Genomic DNA, 18,168 nt, shown 5'->3' on the forward strand with positions numbered 1-18,168 from the left:
GCTCCAGAAATAGCATAGGGCTAATCCTCCTTCAAAATATCAATTTGGGATGAGTTTGCTTTTTAGAAGCCTATCGATCACTGGAGGTGAGTGGGAAGGTGGGCCCTCCAGCTGGCTTTGTCTAACAGTTCTACTGCTGTTTAGGTCTGGAGGTGAGGCTTCTAGTCTGTAAGCACAAGGACAACCTTCAGGTGCAGTTAAAAGCAGTGCTGTGACGAATCCTGCCCCCTATTTTCAGGAACGTTTTCTCTCCCTGCGAAAGAGGCATTGTTTTTTCTGCCTCTTTTGTAGGGAGGATAACTTTGGAAAATTTTCTCCTTGGGGAGGGGGACAGGGTTTCCACATACCTTTTTAAGTGGAGGCAATTCCTGGGGAGTCTACTTTCTATTTGTTATATTAAAAAAAAAAAATCCCCTCCACTTAAAGGAGCCCAGGACTCTTCTCCAGCCCAGCAGTTCTTTCTGAACTCTCAGGCGACCATGTGACCTCTCCCTCTCCAAGAACTGCAGGGCTGGAGAAGAGTCCTGGGCTCTTGCAAGTGAAGGGGGTGTTTTTTAAAAAAAGAAAATACAAAGACCCCTCAACAACTGCCTACACTTAAAAAGATATGTGGAAAGCCTGTCCCCTTCCCCGAGGAGAAAATTCTCACCTCTCCCAGCCTCTTTTGCCAGAGTTTTTGTCCCCCCCGCCCCGCTGAAAATGGAAGAACTGAAATGTTCGGCACAGCACTAGTTAAAAGTACAGGGGCAACATTGTGAATGGCTTTTTAGCAGTGCTGAAGCTTTACCCCAAATGACAAATACCTACCGAGCCAATGCTTGCTGTGCAAGTGGTTTTTTCTGCAGTTTTACTGACCGCTCACCAGGATCCAAGGAAAAAAATCTAGCACTCACCTTGTTCCTGATCTTCGCAAGTGTCCCAATGGGGAATCCCAGCCGAAGAACCATGCAGGGGGCTTTGGAAATGATCCGCACCACGTAAAACGAAAAAGGAGGCTGATCCTCAGAGCTGCAGAATGGAGGACAAGAAATAGCAGGTGGGATGGCTTTACAGTGGTATAGAGTCTCAAGGTAGATGCTGGCAAAAGCTCTGATCTGAAGCTGGTAACCCCCTCCTCCCATTTGAAAGAGAAAGAGAAAAATTCAAGGTCAACAGAGTTCGGGAAAAATTGGACTTGTTTTGTGTTCACATAGAGACTGACAACCCAATAACATCCCCACATGGCCGGAAAGCTTTGGCATGGATGAACAAGATGCTTTTGGAATACTGTCACTGTGACTTGGTGCTGAGAGGCACAAGCTATACCTAATTGCAGGTTCCATGAAACCAGGATAAATTATTAGAAATGATTCTACATTTTGGAGCATGTCACAGGTCAGTCTCCAATTAGCATAACTATTGCAGCTAAAGATGTCAAATTTCCAGAAATTTTGAGCCCATGGAGAAAACCAGGGTTTTTTCCAGGGGGTTTCAGAAAACAATGGAAATTTGGGGGAAAATTGAAAAATAAGCAATACTTACTTTTTTTAGCACTCTTTACAAATCTAAAGTCACTTTGTTGCTTTAAGATAGCCTTCCCCAACCTGGCGCCCTCTGGATCTTTTGGACTTCAGCTCCCATCAGCCTCAGGCAGCATGGTCAATAGTCAGAAATGCTGGGAACTGTAGTCCAAAACATCCAGAGGGCACCAGGTTGGGGAGGGCTGCTTTAGGAACATAAAGCAGCCTTTCTGCTCCTTAAGGTATTTTATGTATAACATAGTTTGCTCATAAAATCATCATTATATTTTAAAACTTTTAAAAGTAAACTCAGTTAGTAAATGTGTAGTTATTGTATATTAAATGACTGCTACAGCATGAGAAACACAGGACTCTATAGAACAAAACCCAAACTGTCAAGAATGCACAATGGTGACTCTATACAAATGTTGGGAAACGAAGCATAAATGTTTATCAGTAAAATATACTTTAGATCAATAATTTTAATAAGGAATGAAAGAAATAACTATGCTGCGAATCTTACAGGGAGGATTAAAAATAGTATTTCCCCATGGCTTCATTATTTCCAGACATTTTACATCTCTAGTCTTTCTATTAAAGGGTTCTTATTATAGTTTTTAGAAATCATTTTTGGGTGAAGGCTGGGGAACAATGTATAAATACTTTGTCTTAGATTCTAAAAGAAAATATTTCATAATCCAAAGCTGTTCAATTTTTCGGGAAAAAACAAAAATGGTCCTTGGAACAACAACAGAAAAAACCTGTCCTTGTTTTTCTGAAGTGTTCCATTTTTTCCCCAGGCCTTCACATCTCTAATTGCAGCATTGTTTAATATGCTGTGTGCTAAAGGACAGCCAGACTGCTGAGTGCCTGAAAAGATTATCCCCTTAAGAGTTAGTTATCCCGTGGGACTGGGCTGACCAATCGCTGCGGAAAGGGAACAAACCCAACCCTATGCAGAATCCCCCCTGCTCCTACTCCAGTGGGCTTTGTGCCTTCCTGGATGGTGCATGGGCTGCAACAGCTCAGACCAAGCTGTTCCCCACTCTGTATCAAGCCCCTCACCTGCGCATGAGCTTGACATAGGAGTAGCCTTCGACCAGCACAAAGCTACTCCAGTCACGCAGCAAAGAAGTCAGTGCTGAGTGCGAGATGCGGCACTGGATAGTGCTGTAGCGGCCATTGTTGCCTGGGGTGTGCAAATGCTTTGGGACTGGCCTGTGAAACATATCAGAAGAGTTATCACCCATTGCTCAAAGACGATTGTCATCTCCCATCCCTCTGCCCTCAGACAAAATTCACATGCGTAGCATCACCTGGATGCTGCGGATAAGAACAAACAGGGCTATAGGCTACGAGGCATCTGTAAGTGCTAGCTAAGGTACCAAGGTCTGGTGCCAATCTTGCCCTCTCTGTGCCTGCTTTCACAACCATGGGACCCACAACCAGGGCAGCCCAGCCTGCACGTACGTGTCATGTTCCAAGAGGGTAACAACGCGGTGCATGTGCAGCCATCTCTGCCAGAAGTTGGCATCCATAGACAGGATGGGCTTCCAGTAAGCCGCAAATTGCGAGTGACAGGAGTCTGAGCTGCTATGCTGCAAGGACAGCACCTGTGAAGGGGAAAAAATGCACTTGTGTTTTGGCCTTGGTGGAAGGCGGCTGCATGATTGGCCCAGAAAAGAGTCAAGCTAGTCCAACCTTCCCCAACCCAGGGCCCTCCAGACGTGCTGGGCTATAGCTGGCTGGGGGATTCTGGGAGTTGTAGTCCAACACACCTGGAGGGTCCCAGGTTGGGGAAGGCTGGGCTAGACAGTTAGGACAAGGTTTGTTAAATCATGCGGTCCCCAAAGGAAGTCAGAATTATCTTCATCAGAAGTTACAGATTCCAAGCCGTTTTAAATCTGCTGCTTTTAGCCTGATGTCCCATTAGAGGTAACAGTTCTGTTTAGTCAAGATCTAAGCCCTCTCACAGCATTCTTACTGAATAGGGCTCACATTTGTACATGTCTTGGGGAACTCAGAGGAGAATTCTTAAGAAACAGCATGACTCTGGGATAGGCGTAATAAGATTGGACCCACGCATGCAGTATCCCACCAAAGTGACAAAGCATAATTGAAGATACCAAGCTAGTGTCTATGGCCAATCTATGAAGGAGGACTACCATTTTACCACTTCTCCCTTTCTCCCTCACCACTAGGATTCAATGCCTGGTTCTCCCACCCTTTGATATGCAGATCAACATAAGGCAGCACGGCCCTCAACCCTCTAAGATGGGGAAAGGAATGCGCCAAACATGCAGCAGCTAAATGAGTTATAAGAACTGTGTTTCCATTCTTTCAAGCAAGAGCCAGAGACAGCAAAGAATATACCGGTGTAGAGGAACCTGGAGGAATGTAGAACAGTGGCACCCCATTTCTAGTGCTTTCAGGGATGGTGAAGTGCTCCGGGACACTGTCAAATGACTGCAGATGAACCAGCATCTGGTCGGTTTGGTTGATACTGAAAAGACAAGATCAACCCCAGTCTTAAGGATCATAAGGTTTTACATCACATCAGTGCTACGTGGACGCTGATCTACCTCAGACATTTATTGGCTCCAGTTACTGCTTTCCCTACAAGCAAAGTTGATTTTTTTTTTGCTCGGTAATGATATAGTCTCCTGTGCCCAGTCACTGTCCTACACTGGAGATGTGTTACAGAGGAGTTCAGATGCACTGTCTCTCTGTACAGGCGTTGTTATGCTTCAGATTTTTTAATGACATTACCTGGATACTTTTGGCTCAAAAATCCATTTTGTTCCAGAAGCAGCAGCAGAGCAACAGACATGGAAGGCTGCCAGGAACAAGAATAATACTGCAAAAGGGCCATGAGTAATTAGAATCATAGAATAGTAGGGTTGGAAGGGCCTACAAGACCACTGAGTCCAACCCCCTGCTCAATGCAGGAATCCAAGTCAGAGCATTCCCGACAGATGGCTGTCCAGCCTCCTCTTGAATGCCTCCAGTGTGGGAGAGCCCACCACCTCCCAGGTTATTAATAAAAATGTTGAAGAGCACTGGGCCCAGGACTGAGCCCTGCGGTACCCCGCTTGTTACCTCTCCCCAGTTTGAGAAGATCCCATTGATAAGCACTCTTTGAGTCCGATTCTCTAACTGCATATGTGCTTCCTCCACTGATTAAAGGAAGTTGCTCCCAGAGAACTGTGGAAACATGGAAATGCCTACCCGACTGCCATGTCATCGCCCAGCAAGAGCATTTGCCTTTTCTGCAGCCACATCACATTGTTGGCTCATATTCAGCTTGTGATCGACAACAATTCCAAGATCCTTCTCGCTTGTATGTTGTTGAGCCATGTATCCCCCATCTTGTAACTGTGCATTTGGTTTGTTTTTCCGAGGTGCAGAACTTGGCATTTATCCCTATTAAATGTCATTCTGCGGTTTTCTGCCCAGCGCTCCAGTCTACCAAGATCACTTTTAATTTTGTTTCTGTCCTCCAAAGTATTAGCTATCCTACCCAATTTTGTGTCATCTGCAAATTTGATCAGCATTCCCTGCACCTCCTCCTCCAAGTCATTAATAAAAATGTTGAAGAGCACTGGGCCCAGGACTGAGCCCTGCGGTACCCCGCTCGTTCCCTCTCACCAGTCGGCCATCTGGTTGGTGCCATGTTGCTCTGGCAAGCGTTCTGCGGAGGCTCTGCAGGTCACCCCCTCAAACAGCTTTTAAAGGGTTGAAAAACCTTTTCATCTTTCCCTGGAATTAAAAGGGAAAACTAGAGTACCATCCGGATAAGATCTTGGAATAACAACTCCTTTTGCAAAATGGCAGAAGGGCTGCATTCTAAGGTCAGTTTTTCTGGAGTGTCATCTACTCAAAGTTGTTTTGGAAACTCCTGTGTAGTGAGGAGACTTCAGGGCTGACGAGCGCCAATTTTAGTTAGTAATTTTGAATTGAAAATAGCAACAACATCTGAGGACCTGCAAAATCTGTTTACATGACTGTTTATGTGACTGTTTGTAACTATTTCTCCCTGTCTTATCTTTGGAAGAGGGGGATGGCAGCATCAAAGGGAAGGAAGAAAACTGTCAGACCACTGTCGAGCCTCCGCTTTGTTAAAGGCTTCTAAAGACCCTGCAGATTTAGGGAAGGTACTGGCCCTGATTTAAAAACTTTGTAATTTCAACTAGCAGAACAGGCTAAGAAGCTGGACACAATTCAAGATTCCATTACTATCCTTCAAGGGGCTGTGGATTTAATTAATAACTCTTGGCAAAAAATGGAACTGATACGGCGGCTGCGCCCCTTCCTTCCCGACCATCTGCTCCCATTGATAGTACATGCCCTAGTCTCCTCTCGTTTAGACTACTGTAATGCGCTCTACGTGGGGTTACCCTTGAAGACTGCAGCTGGTACAGAACGCGGCAGCTCGCCTGATTAAAGGCAGCCGCCGGCGAGATCACATCACTCCAGTGCTGAAGGAGTTGCACTGGTTACCAGTTGTTTTCCGGGCCAAATTCAAGGTGTTGGTTTTGACCTTTAAAACCCTATATGGTTCCGGCCCAGCCTATCTTAAGGAGCGCCTCCAGCAGCACCAGACAGGCCGCTTAACAAGATCAGCCTCGGATGGCCTTCTCTCTGTCCCATCAGCCAGGACAGCTAGACTGGTGGGGACGAGGGAGAGGGCCTTTCTGTGGTGGCCCCCACTCTGTGGAACTCCATCCCTAGGGAACTCCGTCATGCCCCCTCTTTAATGAGCTTCCGTCGTGCATTAAAAACGTGGTTGTTCAGGCAGGCATTTGGGGTGGGTTAGGGTATTTTAGAAAATGTTTTTATTGTAGAATTTTATTGTTTGAAACTGTTTTATTGTATGTTGTACATCGCCCAGAGTGGCTGGGTCACCAGCCAGATGGGCGATTAATAAATTTAATAATAAATAAATAAATACTGAAAGTCAATGCCCTCCAAGAACAGATTTCTGTGCAAGAAACTACAATGCAAGCCGGTCATAATGTCATGTCTGCTAGAATTTCTCAATTGGAGGCATACTCACGCAGGGCAATCCTGCACATCTTGGGTATTAAAGCTGTGCCTGATGGGATAAGCTGTGCCTGCCTAAATTCCTGGATAAATTTCTGCATGAGCTACTTGCTCTGCCAGCTGATTATTTACTGGATATTGAGCATGCATACCATGTTCCAGGTGCAGCTCGTGGCACCAATGGGACTGCAACTGTCATAGTCCAATTTGTAAGAGTCTCTACAAAAAAATCATACCCTGCGTTTGGCTAGAGAAACGAAAGGACTTTTTTCAGGGCCAAATCAAGATAAAGTTATGCTATTTCCAGATTATACCAAAGAAATTGTTGACAAAAGAAGGCAATTTACCAAGGCGAGAAATCACGCAAGACAAATGAATTTACAATATCATATCAAATATCCTGCTATATTTTGTATTCTTTAAAAAGGCCAAATGAAAAAAAATTAAAACATGAATTAGCGGAGGCTTGGTTAGCTGGCATACAAAGTAAAACCAAGGACACATATTTTCTAGCTTCATGAGCTGAGAATTCTTCAGTCAAGATTGTTCTTTGGATTTGTTTAGGCTACAAGGGCCGGGCAGTACGCCAATGAGGAGGATTGTTTATATATATTCCTGTTTTCTTCTTACTTCTTTTTTATATTAGATAACTTTATATAAAATTTTTATTTGGATGTATATAGATAAATACACATCCATATATATATATATATATATATATATATCCAGAAATGATATTATTAAAATATAGATAGTATAAAATATATTAGTGATTTGTTATTATTTTTTACCCTTTTTTCCTTTTCTTTTTTTACTATTATTATTACTTTCATTACTATGAGACTTTGATTAGTAATATTTTTAGCTGGTTAAATTTTTAAGCTCTATTATTATATATTAACTGAAGGGCAGTATATGCTTAGTGGAAATGCACTGTATGCTTCCTTCCATGTTATAAGACTGATGATATGATATTGAAATTTAAGGTTGATTATCTATGCTGTATTGAAGTATAATAATGGCAATAATATAGGTATAATTTTTAATAGAATGATACTTGAAGTCTGTGTGTAATGAAGTTTAAATTTAACCCCTTGAAGTAACTTTTTTCATATTTTTCTTTTCCCTTTTTGCTTTCTTCCCCCTTGTCTTTTTTTCATTATTATTATTTTTCCCTCTCTTTTTTTTCTTTTTTTGTTCTCCCCCACCTCTCTCTTGTTATTGCTGTGTCCTCTTAAGAATACTGCATTGTTGGAAACTGTAGATATCGATTGGGTTGTTGCTATTATTTCATTTACAAAGATTAAAAATAGAATTAAAAGTATTTTAAAAAAAAATTGTTTCTGTCTTCCAAGGTATTAGCTTTCCCGCCCAATTTTGTGTCATCTGCAAATTTGATCAGGATTCCCTGCACCTCCTCCTCCAAGTCATTAATAAAAATGTTGAAGAGCACTGGGCCCAGGACTGAGCCCTGTGGTACCCCGCTCATTACCTCTCCCCAGTTGGAGAAGATCCCATTGATAAGCACTCCTTGAGTCTGATTCTGTAACCAACTGTGGATCCACCAGATCATTGTTTCATCTAGCCCACTTTGAGCTAGTTTGCTCATCAGGATATCATGGCGCACTTTGTCGAAAGCTTTGCTGAAGTTGAGGTATATTATGTCTACGGCATTCCCACAGTCCACAAGGGAGGTTACTTGATCAAAAAATGAGATCAGATTCGTCTGGCAGGATTTGTTCTTGACAAATCCATGTTGGCTTCAAGTCATCACTGCATTGTTTTCAAGGTGCTTATGGATGGATAGCTTTATCATCTGCTCCAGAATTTTCCCAGGGATTGATGTCAGACTGACTGGTCTGTACTTCCCAGGTTCCTCCTTTTTACCCTTTTTGAAGATAGGGACAACATTAGCCCTCCTCCAGTCATCTGGAACTTCACCCGTCCTCCATGATTTCTCAAAGAGAATAGACAGTGGTTCTGAGAGTTCTTCTGCCAGTTCCTTTATTACTCTAGGATGCAGTTCATCTGGCCCTGGAGATTTGAACTCATTCGAAGTAATTAGGTGTTCCTTGACCATATGCCTATCGATTTCAAGCTGCAATCCTGCCCCTTCAGCCTGTACTTTGCCTTTGCCAGGGGGGTCATAGACCCTCTTTTGGGAGAAGGCTGAGCCAAAGTAGGAATTGAGCACCTCTGCCTTTCCTTTGTCATCTGTTATCATTTTGCCATCCTTATTTAATAGCTGAACCACCACTTCTTTCCTCTGTCTTTTACTATGCACGTAGCTGAAGAAAGCCTTTTTGTTGCTTTTAGCATCCCTCGCTAACCTCAGCTCGTTCTCAGCTTTAGCCTTCCTGACGCCATCCCTGCAATTCTGTGCTACCTGCCTGGCCTTCTTTGAACTTCCTATATGTGTCCTTTTTTGTTTTCAGGTCATCTCTAAGCTTTTTGTGAAGCCACATTGGCTTCTTCTGTTGTCTTCCACTTTTTCTTCTTGTTGGAATTGTTTGTAATCGTGCCTTGAGAATTTCCTTTTTTAAAAGCTCCCACTCTTCTTGTACTCCTTTTCTCGTTAGAGTCACTTGCCATGGGACCTTACTGATCATTGTTCTGAGTTTATTAAAATCAGCTTTCCTAAAATCCAGGGTACGCGTTTGACTACACTTGGCTTTTGCTTCCCTTAGAACCAAGAACTCAAGTATAACATGGTCGCTTTCCCCCAGAGTTCCTGTAACTGCTACTTTATCCACTAGGTTATCTCTGTTGGTTAGGATCAAGTCAAGGATAGCCGATCCTCTAGTTCCTTCCTCTACTTTCTGTAGGAGGAAGTTATCCGCCACACAAGTCAGGAATTTCCTGGAGGGGCCATGTTTTGCAGAATTTGTCTCCCAACAAATATCGGGGAAATTGAAGTCCCTCATTACTACTCCATCATGCTTCCTTGAAACATTGGCTATTTGCTTTTCAAAAGTTTCATCCTCGTCTTCTCCTTGATTGGGTGGCCGGTAGTAGACTCTGACCACCAGGTTCCTGTTATTCTTTGCTCCATTTATTTTAACCCAGATGTTCTCGATGGGGCTACCAAGCTCCTCCTCCTGTATTTCTGTGCAGAGGTATGTATTTTTCACATACAGTGCAACCCCACCTCCCTTTCTGTTCCTCCTGTTCTTTTTGAACAAGTTATATCCTTCAATTGCTGTATTCCAGTCATGAGAGTCATCCCACCAGGTCTCAGTTATACCTATCAAGTCAAAATTTCCCTCTTGTATTAAGAGTTCAAGTTCGTTCTGCTTGTTTCCCATACTCTGAGCATTAGTATATAGACATCGAAGACCATGTGCTTCGTAGTCTGGCTTTCCTCCTACATGTGTCTGAAGACTATTATTGGGCACTATTAGAGCTGTTCCCTCTGTTGCGTTGCATGAGCTGTCATCCATTGTTACCCCCAACTTTGTCTCCCTTCCCCGTATGATTCAGTTTAAAGTCCCCTGATGAAGTTCTTCATGCTGTGGCCAAACACATTTTTCCCAGCCTTTGTGAGGTCAACCCATCCCTTGCCAACAGTCCATCTTCCAGGAAGTATAGCCCATGGTCCCAGAATCCAAATCCCTCGCGCTGGCACCACCTTCGTAGCCAGTCATTCACCCGGAGTATTTTTCTTTCCCTTTCTATCCCTCTCCTAACTACTGGAAGGATAGATGAGAAAACTATCTGGGCCCCAAAGTTCTTGAGTTTCCTTCCCAAAGCTTCAAAGTCTGACATGATTTCTTCGTAGCTCCGCTTGGCGGTATCAATTGTTCCCACATGGATGAGAAGAAAGGGATACCTGTCAGTGGGCTTTATGAGTGCAGGCAACCTTTCAGTCACGTCTCTAATCTGTCCTCCCAGGAGACAACATACCTGGCGAGTCCATGGGTCTTCGCGACACACTTGGGTCTCGATTCCACGCAGCAAGGAGTCTCCCACTACTACCACTCTTCTCATCTTCTTGTTGTAGGCCTGGGTTTCATTGCCTCTGCTTGACTGACCTTCAGCCTCTTGCTCACTCTCATGCAGGTTCCCCTGTAATTCTTCCTCTGCAGACTGTCCTCCAGTCTCATCCGCAAGTACCTGGAATCGGTTCCACAGCTCCACAGCTTCCACTGGTGCAGAGTGGCGTCAAGTTCTTCTTCTCCTAACTGTCACCCTTTTCCAAGGAATATCCTCTACTGCATTTTTCCTCACCTCAGCATTTCCCACTTCTGCCTCAGCTTGCTGTTGCTCTTTAAGCTTCTGGTCTTCACTTTGCTGCTGTAGTTTCAACATTTTGTCCAAGAACTCTTTGTGTTCTCTTATTACCCCGAGGGTCGACAGTCGCTGCTCCAGTCCTCTTACTTTTTCTTCCAGCAGCGTGATCAACTTGCACTTGTTACAGGTTTAGGCCATGTTGTTCTCAGGCAAGAAAACAAACATTGCACACACCTTGCAGGTCACCACCACTGGAGAGTCTTGTCCTTCCATAGCCTCTTTTCCCTTTTTGTGTCTAGCTTCCTGATTGTTCTAGACTAGCCTGTGCCTGCTCCTCTACTCAGTAGAGGTTAAAAGCAGAGTCCCACTGGTGTGGAAGTGTGTGCTACAAGACAAATAATTTTTTAAAAAAATGTTAGGGGCCTCCCCCTTGACCCCCCCTGGACAACTCCTGTTTGCTCCCCCTGTTTGCTCACTCTAGTCGCTCGCTCTCTGGGAGCTTGCTTGCTTCTGTAGTCCCTGGACCAGCTGGAGCAGCTTCCTCTGCTCTGCTCAGCTGGGAGGCAGGAAACAGACTGAAGCTTCCTGCCCACAGCTGCTGGGAGTACTCAGGCCACCCCCCCCCCAATTCAGTTAGAGATTTCAGGAGCACCTGGTGAGCTCACAGCCACTCAGAAGGATAAAGGACAGCCCCCTGGACTTCCTGCAGCCCACTTACCTCTTTGCCTCTGTCTCCTTTGTCTCTTCTACCACTGCAACTCCCCTGGCCATCTCCTGTTTGCTCCCCCTGTTCGCGCGCTCTCTGGGAGCTTGCTTGCTTCTGTAGTCCCTGGACCAGCTGAAGCAGTTTCCTCTGCTCTGCTCAGCTGGGAGGCGGGAAACAGGACACCTGTTCCTGGACACCTTGGTACTCAAGAATACCCAAGCAGCTTAAGGCTTTTACCCCATTTTGATTTGTAACTAAAAGCTGGGAGACCTGAGGGTAACCAGGCTCAGAGTTTCTTTCCAACTATCTGTGACAAACCAGGAAGTAAAGTTGTTTGGGTTTCCCTACTCTGAAGCCAGGTAATTATAACCACTTGTGTACTTTTTCCTTTCATTTCCTCCTCTAAGTCATTTGTGCCCTGCAGTCCACCATTTTCACCAGTACTTGAGCTTTCCTTGGAGATGTAATCTCCCAATCCCCTGGCCATTTTTATATTGCCTCCTTCCACTCCTCATTTGGCCAACACTAATTACCTCCATCTCTGTCTTTATCTTTACATAGGACTAATAAAACTAGCATACTAATCCACGTGCTATGGGGTTGGTATACTAACAAAGCCATGTTTTTCTCTTTTGTAACACATGTACATGTATGTGTATTAAAAGATAAAATCTGTAAAAATAAACTCTGTAAGTTTGGATTTGAATGGTTGTTTGAGCTATTCCCTCCCGGGGACACACACACTTCAGAACTAGCTATCCCCTTTATTGAAACACGGCGCATACATCTGCTGTGCGCATGCCACACCACTGAAAGAGGTCCCTTTGTCCCCATATTTGTTTCTACACATGTACACATGCAAGTTCCCGGATGTGTGTGAACAGAGACATGTGGCAAGAGATGGGAAAACAAAATGCTTAAGAGAAGCAGTAGCAGCAATGCTCTCTAGCTCAGAAATACATTCTTTACTCCAAAAGCCTCATTTTGACGCACCCTCAAACAAGCAAGAGGGCCGGCATATGTACTGCCCAACCCTTTGGAAAGAAACTGTCAAGGGTCACTATCCCACAAGTGGGGCAAGCCCAAGCACATCCTGCTGCTAGGGCAGACTCACCTTTGCAGGGTGTTCCAAAAGCGGCGTATCACAGTTGTGCGGTACAGGCTGGTGATGGGCTTCCGCATTGTGCAGCTGATGTCATGCAAGATGTCATAGCTGCCCTCCATAGTCACTTCCACCCATGTGCTACGTTTCGAAGGGTCCAGGGGCCATGGGGCTACTGCCAGGTATTCAATTCTCATATTGTGCTTCCACAGCAAGACTAGCTTCACTTCTAGCTGAGTGCCACCTATATGCACGCAGTAAGATTGTAAGAAATGGGTTATGGGTAATCATCCTGTTGCCCCAACCCACACACTAGGCCTCCACCAGAACCTCAAACACAGCTGAAGTGTAGGCTTGCTGTTCATGAACGGGACCCTTGGCAGCTCATTTCTTTGCCAGGCAAGTTCCCACCTTGCTCCACACGTTTCCTTCTAATGTCAGTTCTTCATGCAGTGAGTCAAGGGCCTAGTTGGACCCAGGGACCTTCCATCAGAACCATCCCCGCTCTCTGATATGCTGCCCAATTTGCCCAGAGTGAGCACTTTAACATGCCCCACCATCTCCACCTAGCAGCGCAATGTCCTGTGCGACCTCTACAGTCTCTGCAGAAAAGCAACCTGGGAGACCAACCAGGATTCTCCCATCATTACACCCAAGAGAAAACTAGACTCAGCAGCAACTTTACAAAGCTGGCTCCTGTTTCTGGCATTATGCAAAGGAGACTACAGGGCAGATATAACATATTCCAACAGAGTAATCAAAGTCCAAATGCATTTGAGACAAATTTTGTTGTTGTTCAGTCGTTCAGTCGTGTCCGACTCTTCGTGACCCCATGGACCATAGCACGCCAGGCCTTCCTGTCCTGCGCTCTCTCCCGGAGTGTGCTCAAGTTCATAGTCATTGCATCCGTGATGCTATCTAGCCATCTCATCCTCTGCCGTCCCCTTCTCCTTTTGCCTTCAGTCTTTCCCAGCATCAGGGTCTTTTCCAGAGAGTTTTCTCTTCGCATTAGGTGGCCAAAATATTGGAGCTTCAGCTTCAGTATCTGTCCTTCCAATGAGCACTCAGGGTTGATTTCCTCTAGGATTGACTGATTTGACCTCCTTGCAGTCCAGGGGACTCGTAAGAGTCTTCTCCAGCACCACAGTTCGAAAGCATCAATTCTTCGGTGCTCAGCCTTCCTTATAGTCCAGCTCTCACAGCCATACATTACTACTGGGAAAACCATAGCTTTGATTAGACGGACCTTTGTCAGCAAGGTGATGTCTCTGCTTCTTACTAGGCTGTCTAGGTTTGCCATAGCTTTCCTCCCAAGGAGCAAGCGTCTTTTAATTTCATGGCTACAGTCACCGTCTGCGGTGATCTTGGAGCCCAAGAAAGTAAAATCTGTCACTGCTTCCATTTCTTCCCCTTCTATATGCCAGGAAGTGATGGGGCCAGATGCCATGATCTTCGTTTTTTTAATGTTGAGTTTCAAACCAGCTTTTGCACTCTCCTCTTTCACCCTCAACAAGAGGCTCTTGAGATCCTCTTCGCTTTCTGCCATTAGGGTGGTATCGTCTGCATATCGGAGGTTGTTGATAATTCTCCCAGCAATCTTAATTCTGACCTGTGATTCATCCAACCTGGCATATCTCATGATGTACTCTGCAAATAAGTTAAATAAGCAGGGTGACAATATGCAGCCTTGTCGTACTCCTTTCCCAATTTTGAACCACTCGGTTGTTCCATGTCTGGTTCTTACTGTTGCTTCTTGACCCTCGTACAGGTTTCTCAGGAGACAGGTAAGGTGGTCTGGTACTCCCATCACTTTAAGAATTTGCCACAGTTTGTTGTGATCCACACAATCAAAGGCTTTAGCGTAGTCAATGAAGCAGAAATAGACGTTTTTCTGGAATTCTCTTGCTTTCTCCATGATGCAGCGAATGTTGGCGATTTGATCTCTAGTTCCTCTGCCTCTTCGAAACCCAGCTTGTACTTCCAGTAGTTCTCAGTTCGCATACTGCTGAAGCCTAGCTTGTAGGATTTTGAGCATCACCTTGCTGGCATGTGAAATGAGCGCAATTGTGCGGTAGTTTGAACACTCTTTGGCATTGCCCTTCTTTGGAATTGGAATGTAAACTGACCTTTTCCAGTCTTGTGGCCACTGTTGAGTGTTCCAAATTTGTTGGCATATTGAGTGCAGCACTTTAACAGCATCATCTTTTAGGATTTTAAATAGCTCAGCTGTAAGACTGTCATCTCCACTAGCTTTGTTGTTACTAATGCTTCCTAAGGCCCACTTGACTTCACTCTCGAGGATGTCCGGCTCAAGTTCAGTGACCGCACTATCATGGCTATCAGGGACATTAAGATCTTTCCTGTTTAGTTCTTCTGTGTATTCTTTCCACCTCTTCTTAATCTCATCTGCTTCTGTTAGGTCCCTGCCTTCTTTGTCCTTTATCATGCCCATCTTTGCACAAAACGTTCCCTTGAGATCTCCAATTTTCTTGAAGAGATCTCTAGTCTTTCCCATTCTGTTGTTTTCCTCGATTTCTTTGCATTGTTCATTTAAGAAGGCCTTCTTGCCTCTCCTTGGTATTCTCTGGAACTCTGCATTCAGTTGGATATATCTTCCCCTTTCTCCTTTGCTCTTCGCTTCCCTTCTTTCCTCAGCTACTTGTAAAGCCTCATCAGACAGCCACTTGGCTTTCTTGCATTTCTTTTTCTTTGGGATGGATTTCGTTGCTGCCTCCTGAACAATGTTACGGACCTCCGTCCATAGTTCCTCAGGCACTCTGTCTATCAGGTCTAATCCTGAGACAAATTAGACATTTCTAAATCTAAAGGAGAAACATCCACTGCAACAGCAATGCTGGTTTGAATTCCCTTTTTCATGTAGCTACATTTGGCAGCAGGTATTTCCTTGTGGAAGGGTCATACAGCTTAACATATATTGGGACTTTGAATATTTTGCTGGAATAGTAAGTTTCTGCGCACTTCCATACTCTCTGTTGCATCAGGTTTGCAGCCTCTTTTGTAGCTTGCTACTTATCACATGCAGTTGCAGTCTAATGACTCCATTGTGTCCGTTCACAGAAGATACTGGCTGGAATGTGGCACCTGGTACAGAATTCGGCATGAAAATATCAGTTTCCCCACCTCTTTTTTAAAAGGATATTGCTAGTTTCTGTTACCATGGGGAAAATTATTTCTTCAAAATTAGATAGAAACTAAAAGAATCTGTGGATTATTTAAACCAAGATGAGCCACAGCACCCGTGGGTTGCATATCCAACCCTCACTTGGGGATTGTTGTGTCGTGTGAACCCAGTGAGCATGGGGAATAACCCTCGCATAACCCATGATCTATTTCAGGGTTATGCATGGGTTGTTTAACCCTCATATAACCCACACTCACCGGGTTCACACGACACGACAACTCCCAAGTGGGGTTGCATATTCAAAATGGCACATGCCATGCACACTCCACAGCCTCCCATAGGTTAAATAACCCATGCTGGGCTGTTGTGTCATGCAAACAGCCCCACATTATGAGAAACGCCAGGTTGGATGAATCACAGGTCAGAATTAAGGTTGCCCGGAGAATTATCAACAACCTCAGATACGCAGACGATACCACCCTAATGGCAGAAAGCAAAGAGGATCTCAAGAGCCTCTTGTTGAGGGTGAAAGTGGAGAGTGCAAAAGCTGGTTTGAAACTCAACATTAAAAAAAACGAAGATCATGGCATCTGGCCCCATCACTTCCTGGCTTATAGAAGGGGAAGAAATGGAAGCAGTGGCAGATTTTATTTTCTTGGGCTCCAACATCACCACAGACGGTGACTGTAGCCATGAAATAAAAAGACGCTTGCTCCTTGGGAGGAAAGCTATGGCAAACCTAGACAGCATAGTAAGAAGCAGAGACATCACTTTGCCGACAAAGGTTCGTCTAATCAAAGCTATGGTTTTCCCAGTAGTAATGTATGGCTGTGAGAGCTGGACTATAAGGAAGGTTGAGCGCCGAAGAATCGATGCGTTTGAACGGTGGTGCTGGAGAAGACTCTTACGAGTCCCCTGGACTGCAAGGAGGTCAAATCAGTCAACCCCAAAGGAAATCAACTCTGAGTGCTCATTGGAAGGACAGATACTGAAGCTGAAGCTCAAATATTTTGGCCACCTAATGTGAAGAGAAAGCTCACTGGGAACGACCCTGATGCTGGGAAAGACTGAAGGCAAAAGGAGAAGGGGACGGCAGAGGATGAGATGGCTAGATAGCATCACCGATGCAATGAATATGAACTTCAGCATGCTCCGGGAGAGAGCGGAGGACAGGAAGGCCTGGCGTGCTATGGTTCATGGGGTCACGAAGAGTCGGACACGACTTAACAACTGAACAACAATTTCTAACTTTGACTGTCTGAAAATTGGTTGGTGCTATCTCTTTTATTGTTGTGTTTTTAATTTATTTGTTTTTATATTCTAAAAAGAGGCCTATACAAGTATCCCTGGCAGCATGCACACAGTGAGCATGAGCTTTACTCTAGATGTTCAGAGTGGGCACCAGATGAACACTGGCCTAACACGGGAAAGTGGAATAAAATTGCTGAAAGAACTTGCCTTTTGTGACATTGACCTCACGGATACTATAACCTTCTCGGAGCCGCACAGAGACTATACTGATAAGATCAGCATGCACTTCCTTCTCTGTATGCTTCTTCCGCCTCATAGCCAAGGCAGGGTTGCTGCTTGCAGAAACAAGGTGTTCATTGAACAGTCTGTGCTGGGACACTGCAACAATAGTAAACAATCACACAAAGGCCACCACCTCTACCGCATCATTCATTCCCATCCCACTAGCAGACCCTGGTTCACTTTGGGAGGGTCACCTGTAGCCACCACCAAGAGCAAATTACAGGACTGAAACTCCTAGGCTGAAACACATACACACTAAGGGCCAAATTGAATGTTATGCTAGCAGCATGTTGAAAAAAGTGTGCTTAGAACTGGCCACGCCTTTCATCACAAAAATCCCTAATCTGGATCAGGACCATGGTGTGAGGGGGAAGAAAATTAATCCTGTGCTGCTTTCCTGTCAAAAAATCCCCACTCCCATACCCCGTATCTATACAGCTTCTTCAATGGACAAATAGCTGCTTGGGGGCAGGTGGGAGAGGGATTTTTCAGCAGAAAAACAGCATGATGGGAAGGATTAGCTCTCCTCTGTCAGATTAGGCTCACCTGTGGATGCTTTAATAAAAGGTATAGCAAGCTCTAAGAATGCTATTTCAACACACTATTAATGCAACATGTACCTTGGCTCTCATCCATATTGTGGGGGTAAGGGTGAGGGAGCAGTTTCCTGATTCTACTATTTTAAAGGAAGAGTTTTTAATTACAGAAGCTTAAAGTGGGGATTAAGAACCTGATCTCCAGAATGTATGAAAGGGACACATTTAATCAGTTTGACAAACTGACTCTGTCAAGCATATCTGTCTAGTGCCATGTCTCTTTTACAGTCATGATTTCAACAGGGAGGCTTCCCTGGACCTCTACACTGCATCTTTAGGAGCAGTCTGTGAATTTCTGGTAAATTCTGGTTAATATT

At 44.6% G+C, this 18,168-nt stretch overlaps 1 protein-coding gene across 12 annotated transcripts in view; it reads right to left on the reverse strand.

Annotated features, from left to right (window-relative positions):
- SZT2 (SZT2 subunit of KICSTOR complex) overlaps positions 1–18,168 on the reverse strand; it is a 103,625-nt gene that overhangs the window by 66,096 nt on the left and 19,361 nt on the right. For all 12 annotated transcript variants that reach the window (XM_084852785.1, XM_084852792.1, XM_084852787.1 and 9 more), the window contains exons 9-14: positions 17,181–17,351; positions 12,593–12,824; positions 3,873–4,002; positions 2,970–3,112; positions 2,565–2,717; positions 894–1,008 (exon numbers count right to left, since the gene is read on the reverse strand). In XM_084852785.1, coding sequence (XP_084708911.1) covers positions 894–1,008; positions 2,565–2,717; positions 2,970–3,112; positions 3,873–4,002; positions 12,593–12,824; positions 17,181–17,351 — 944 coding nt within the window. The remainder of the gene's footprint in view (positions 1–893; positions 1,009–2,564; positions 2,718–2,969; positions 3,113–3,872; positions 4,003–12,592; positions 12,825–17,180; positions 17,352–18,168) is intronic.

Source organism: Heloderma suspectum, chromosome 4 (assembly GCF_057233095.1).
Source record: "Heloderma suspectum isolate Gila_16-S chromosome 4, 16-S_ref, whole genome shotgun sequence".
Lineage (NCBI taxonomy): Eukaryota > Metazoa > Chordata > Lepidosauria > Squamata > Helodermatidae > Heloderma > Heloderma suspectum.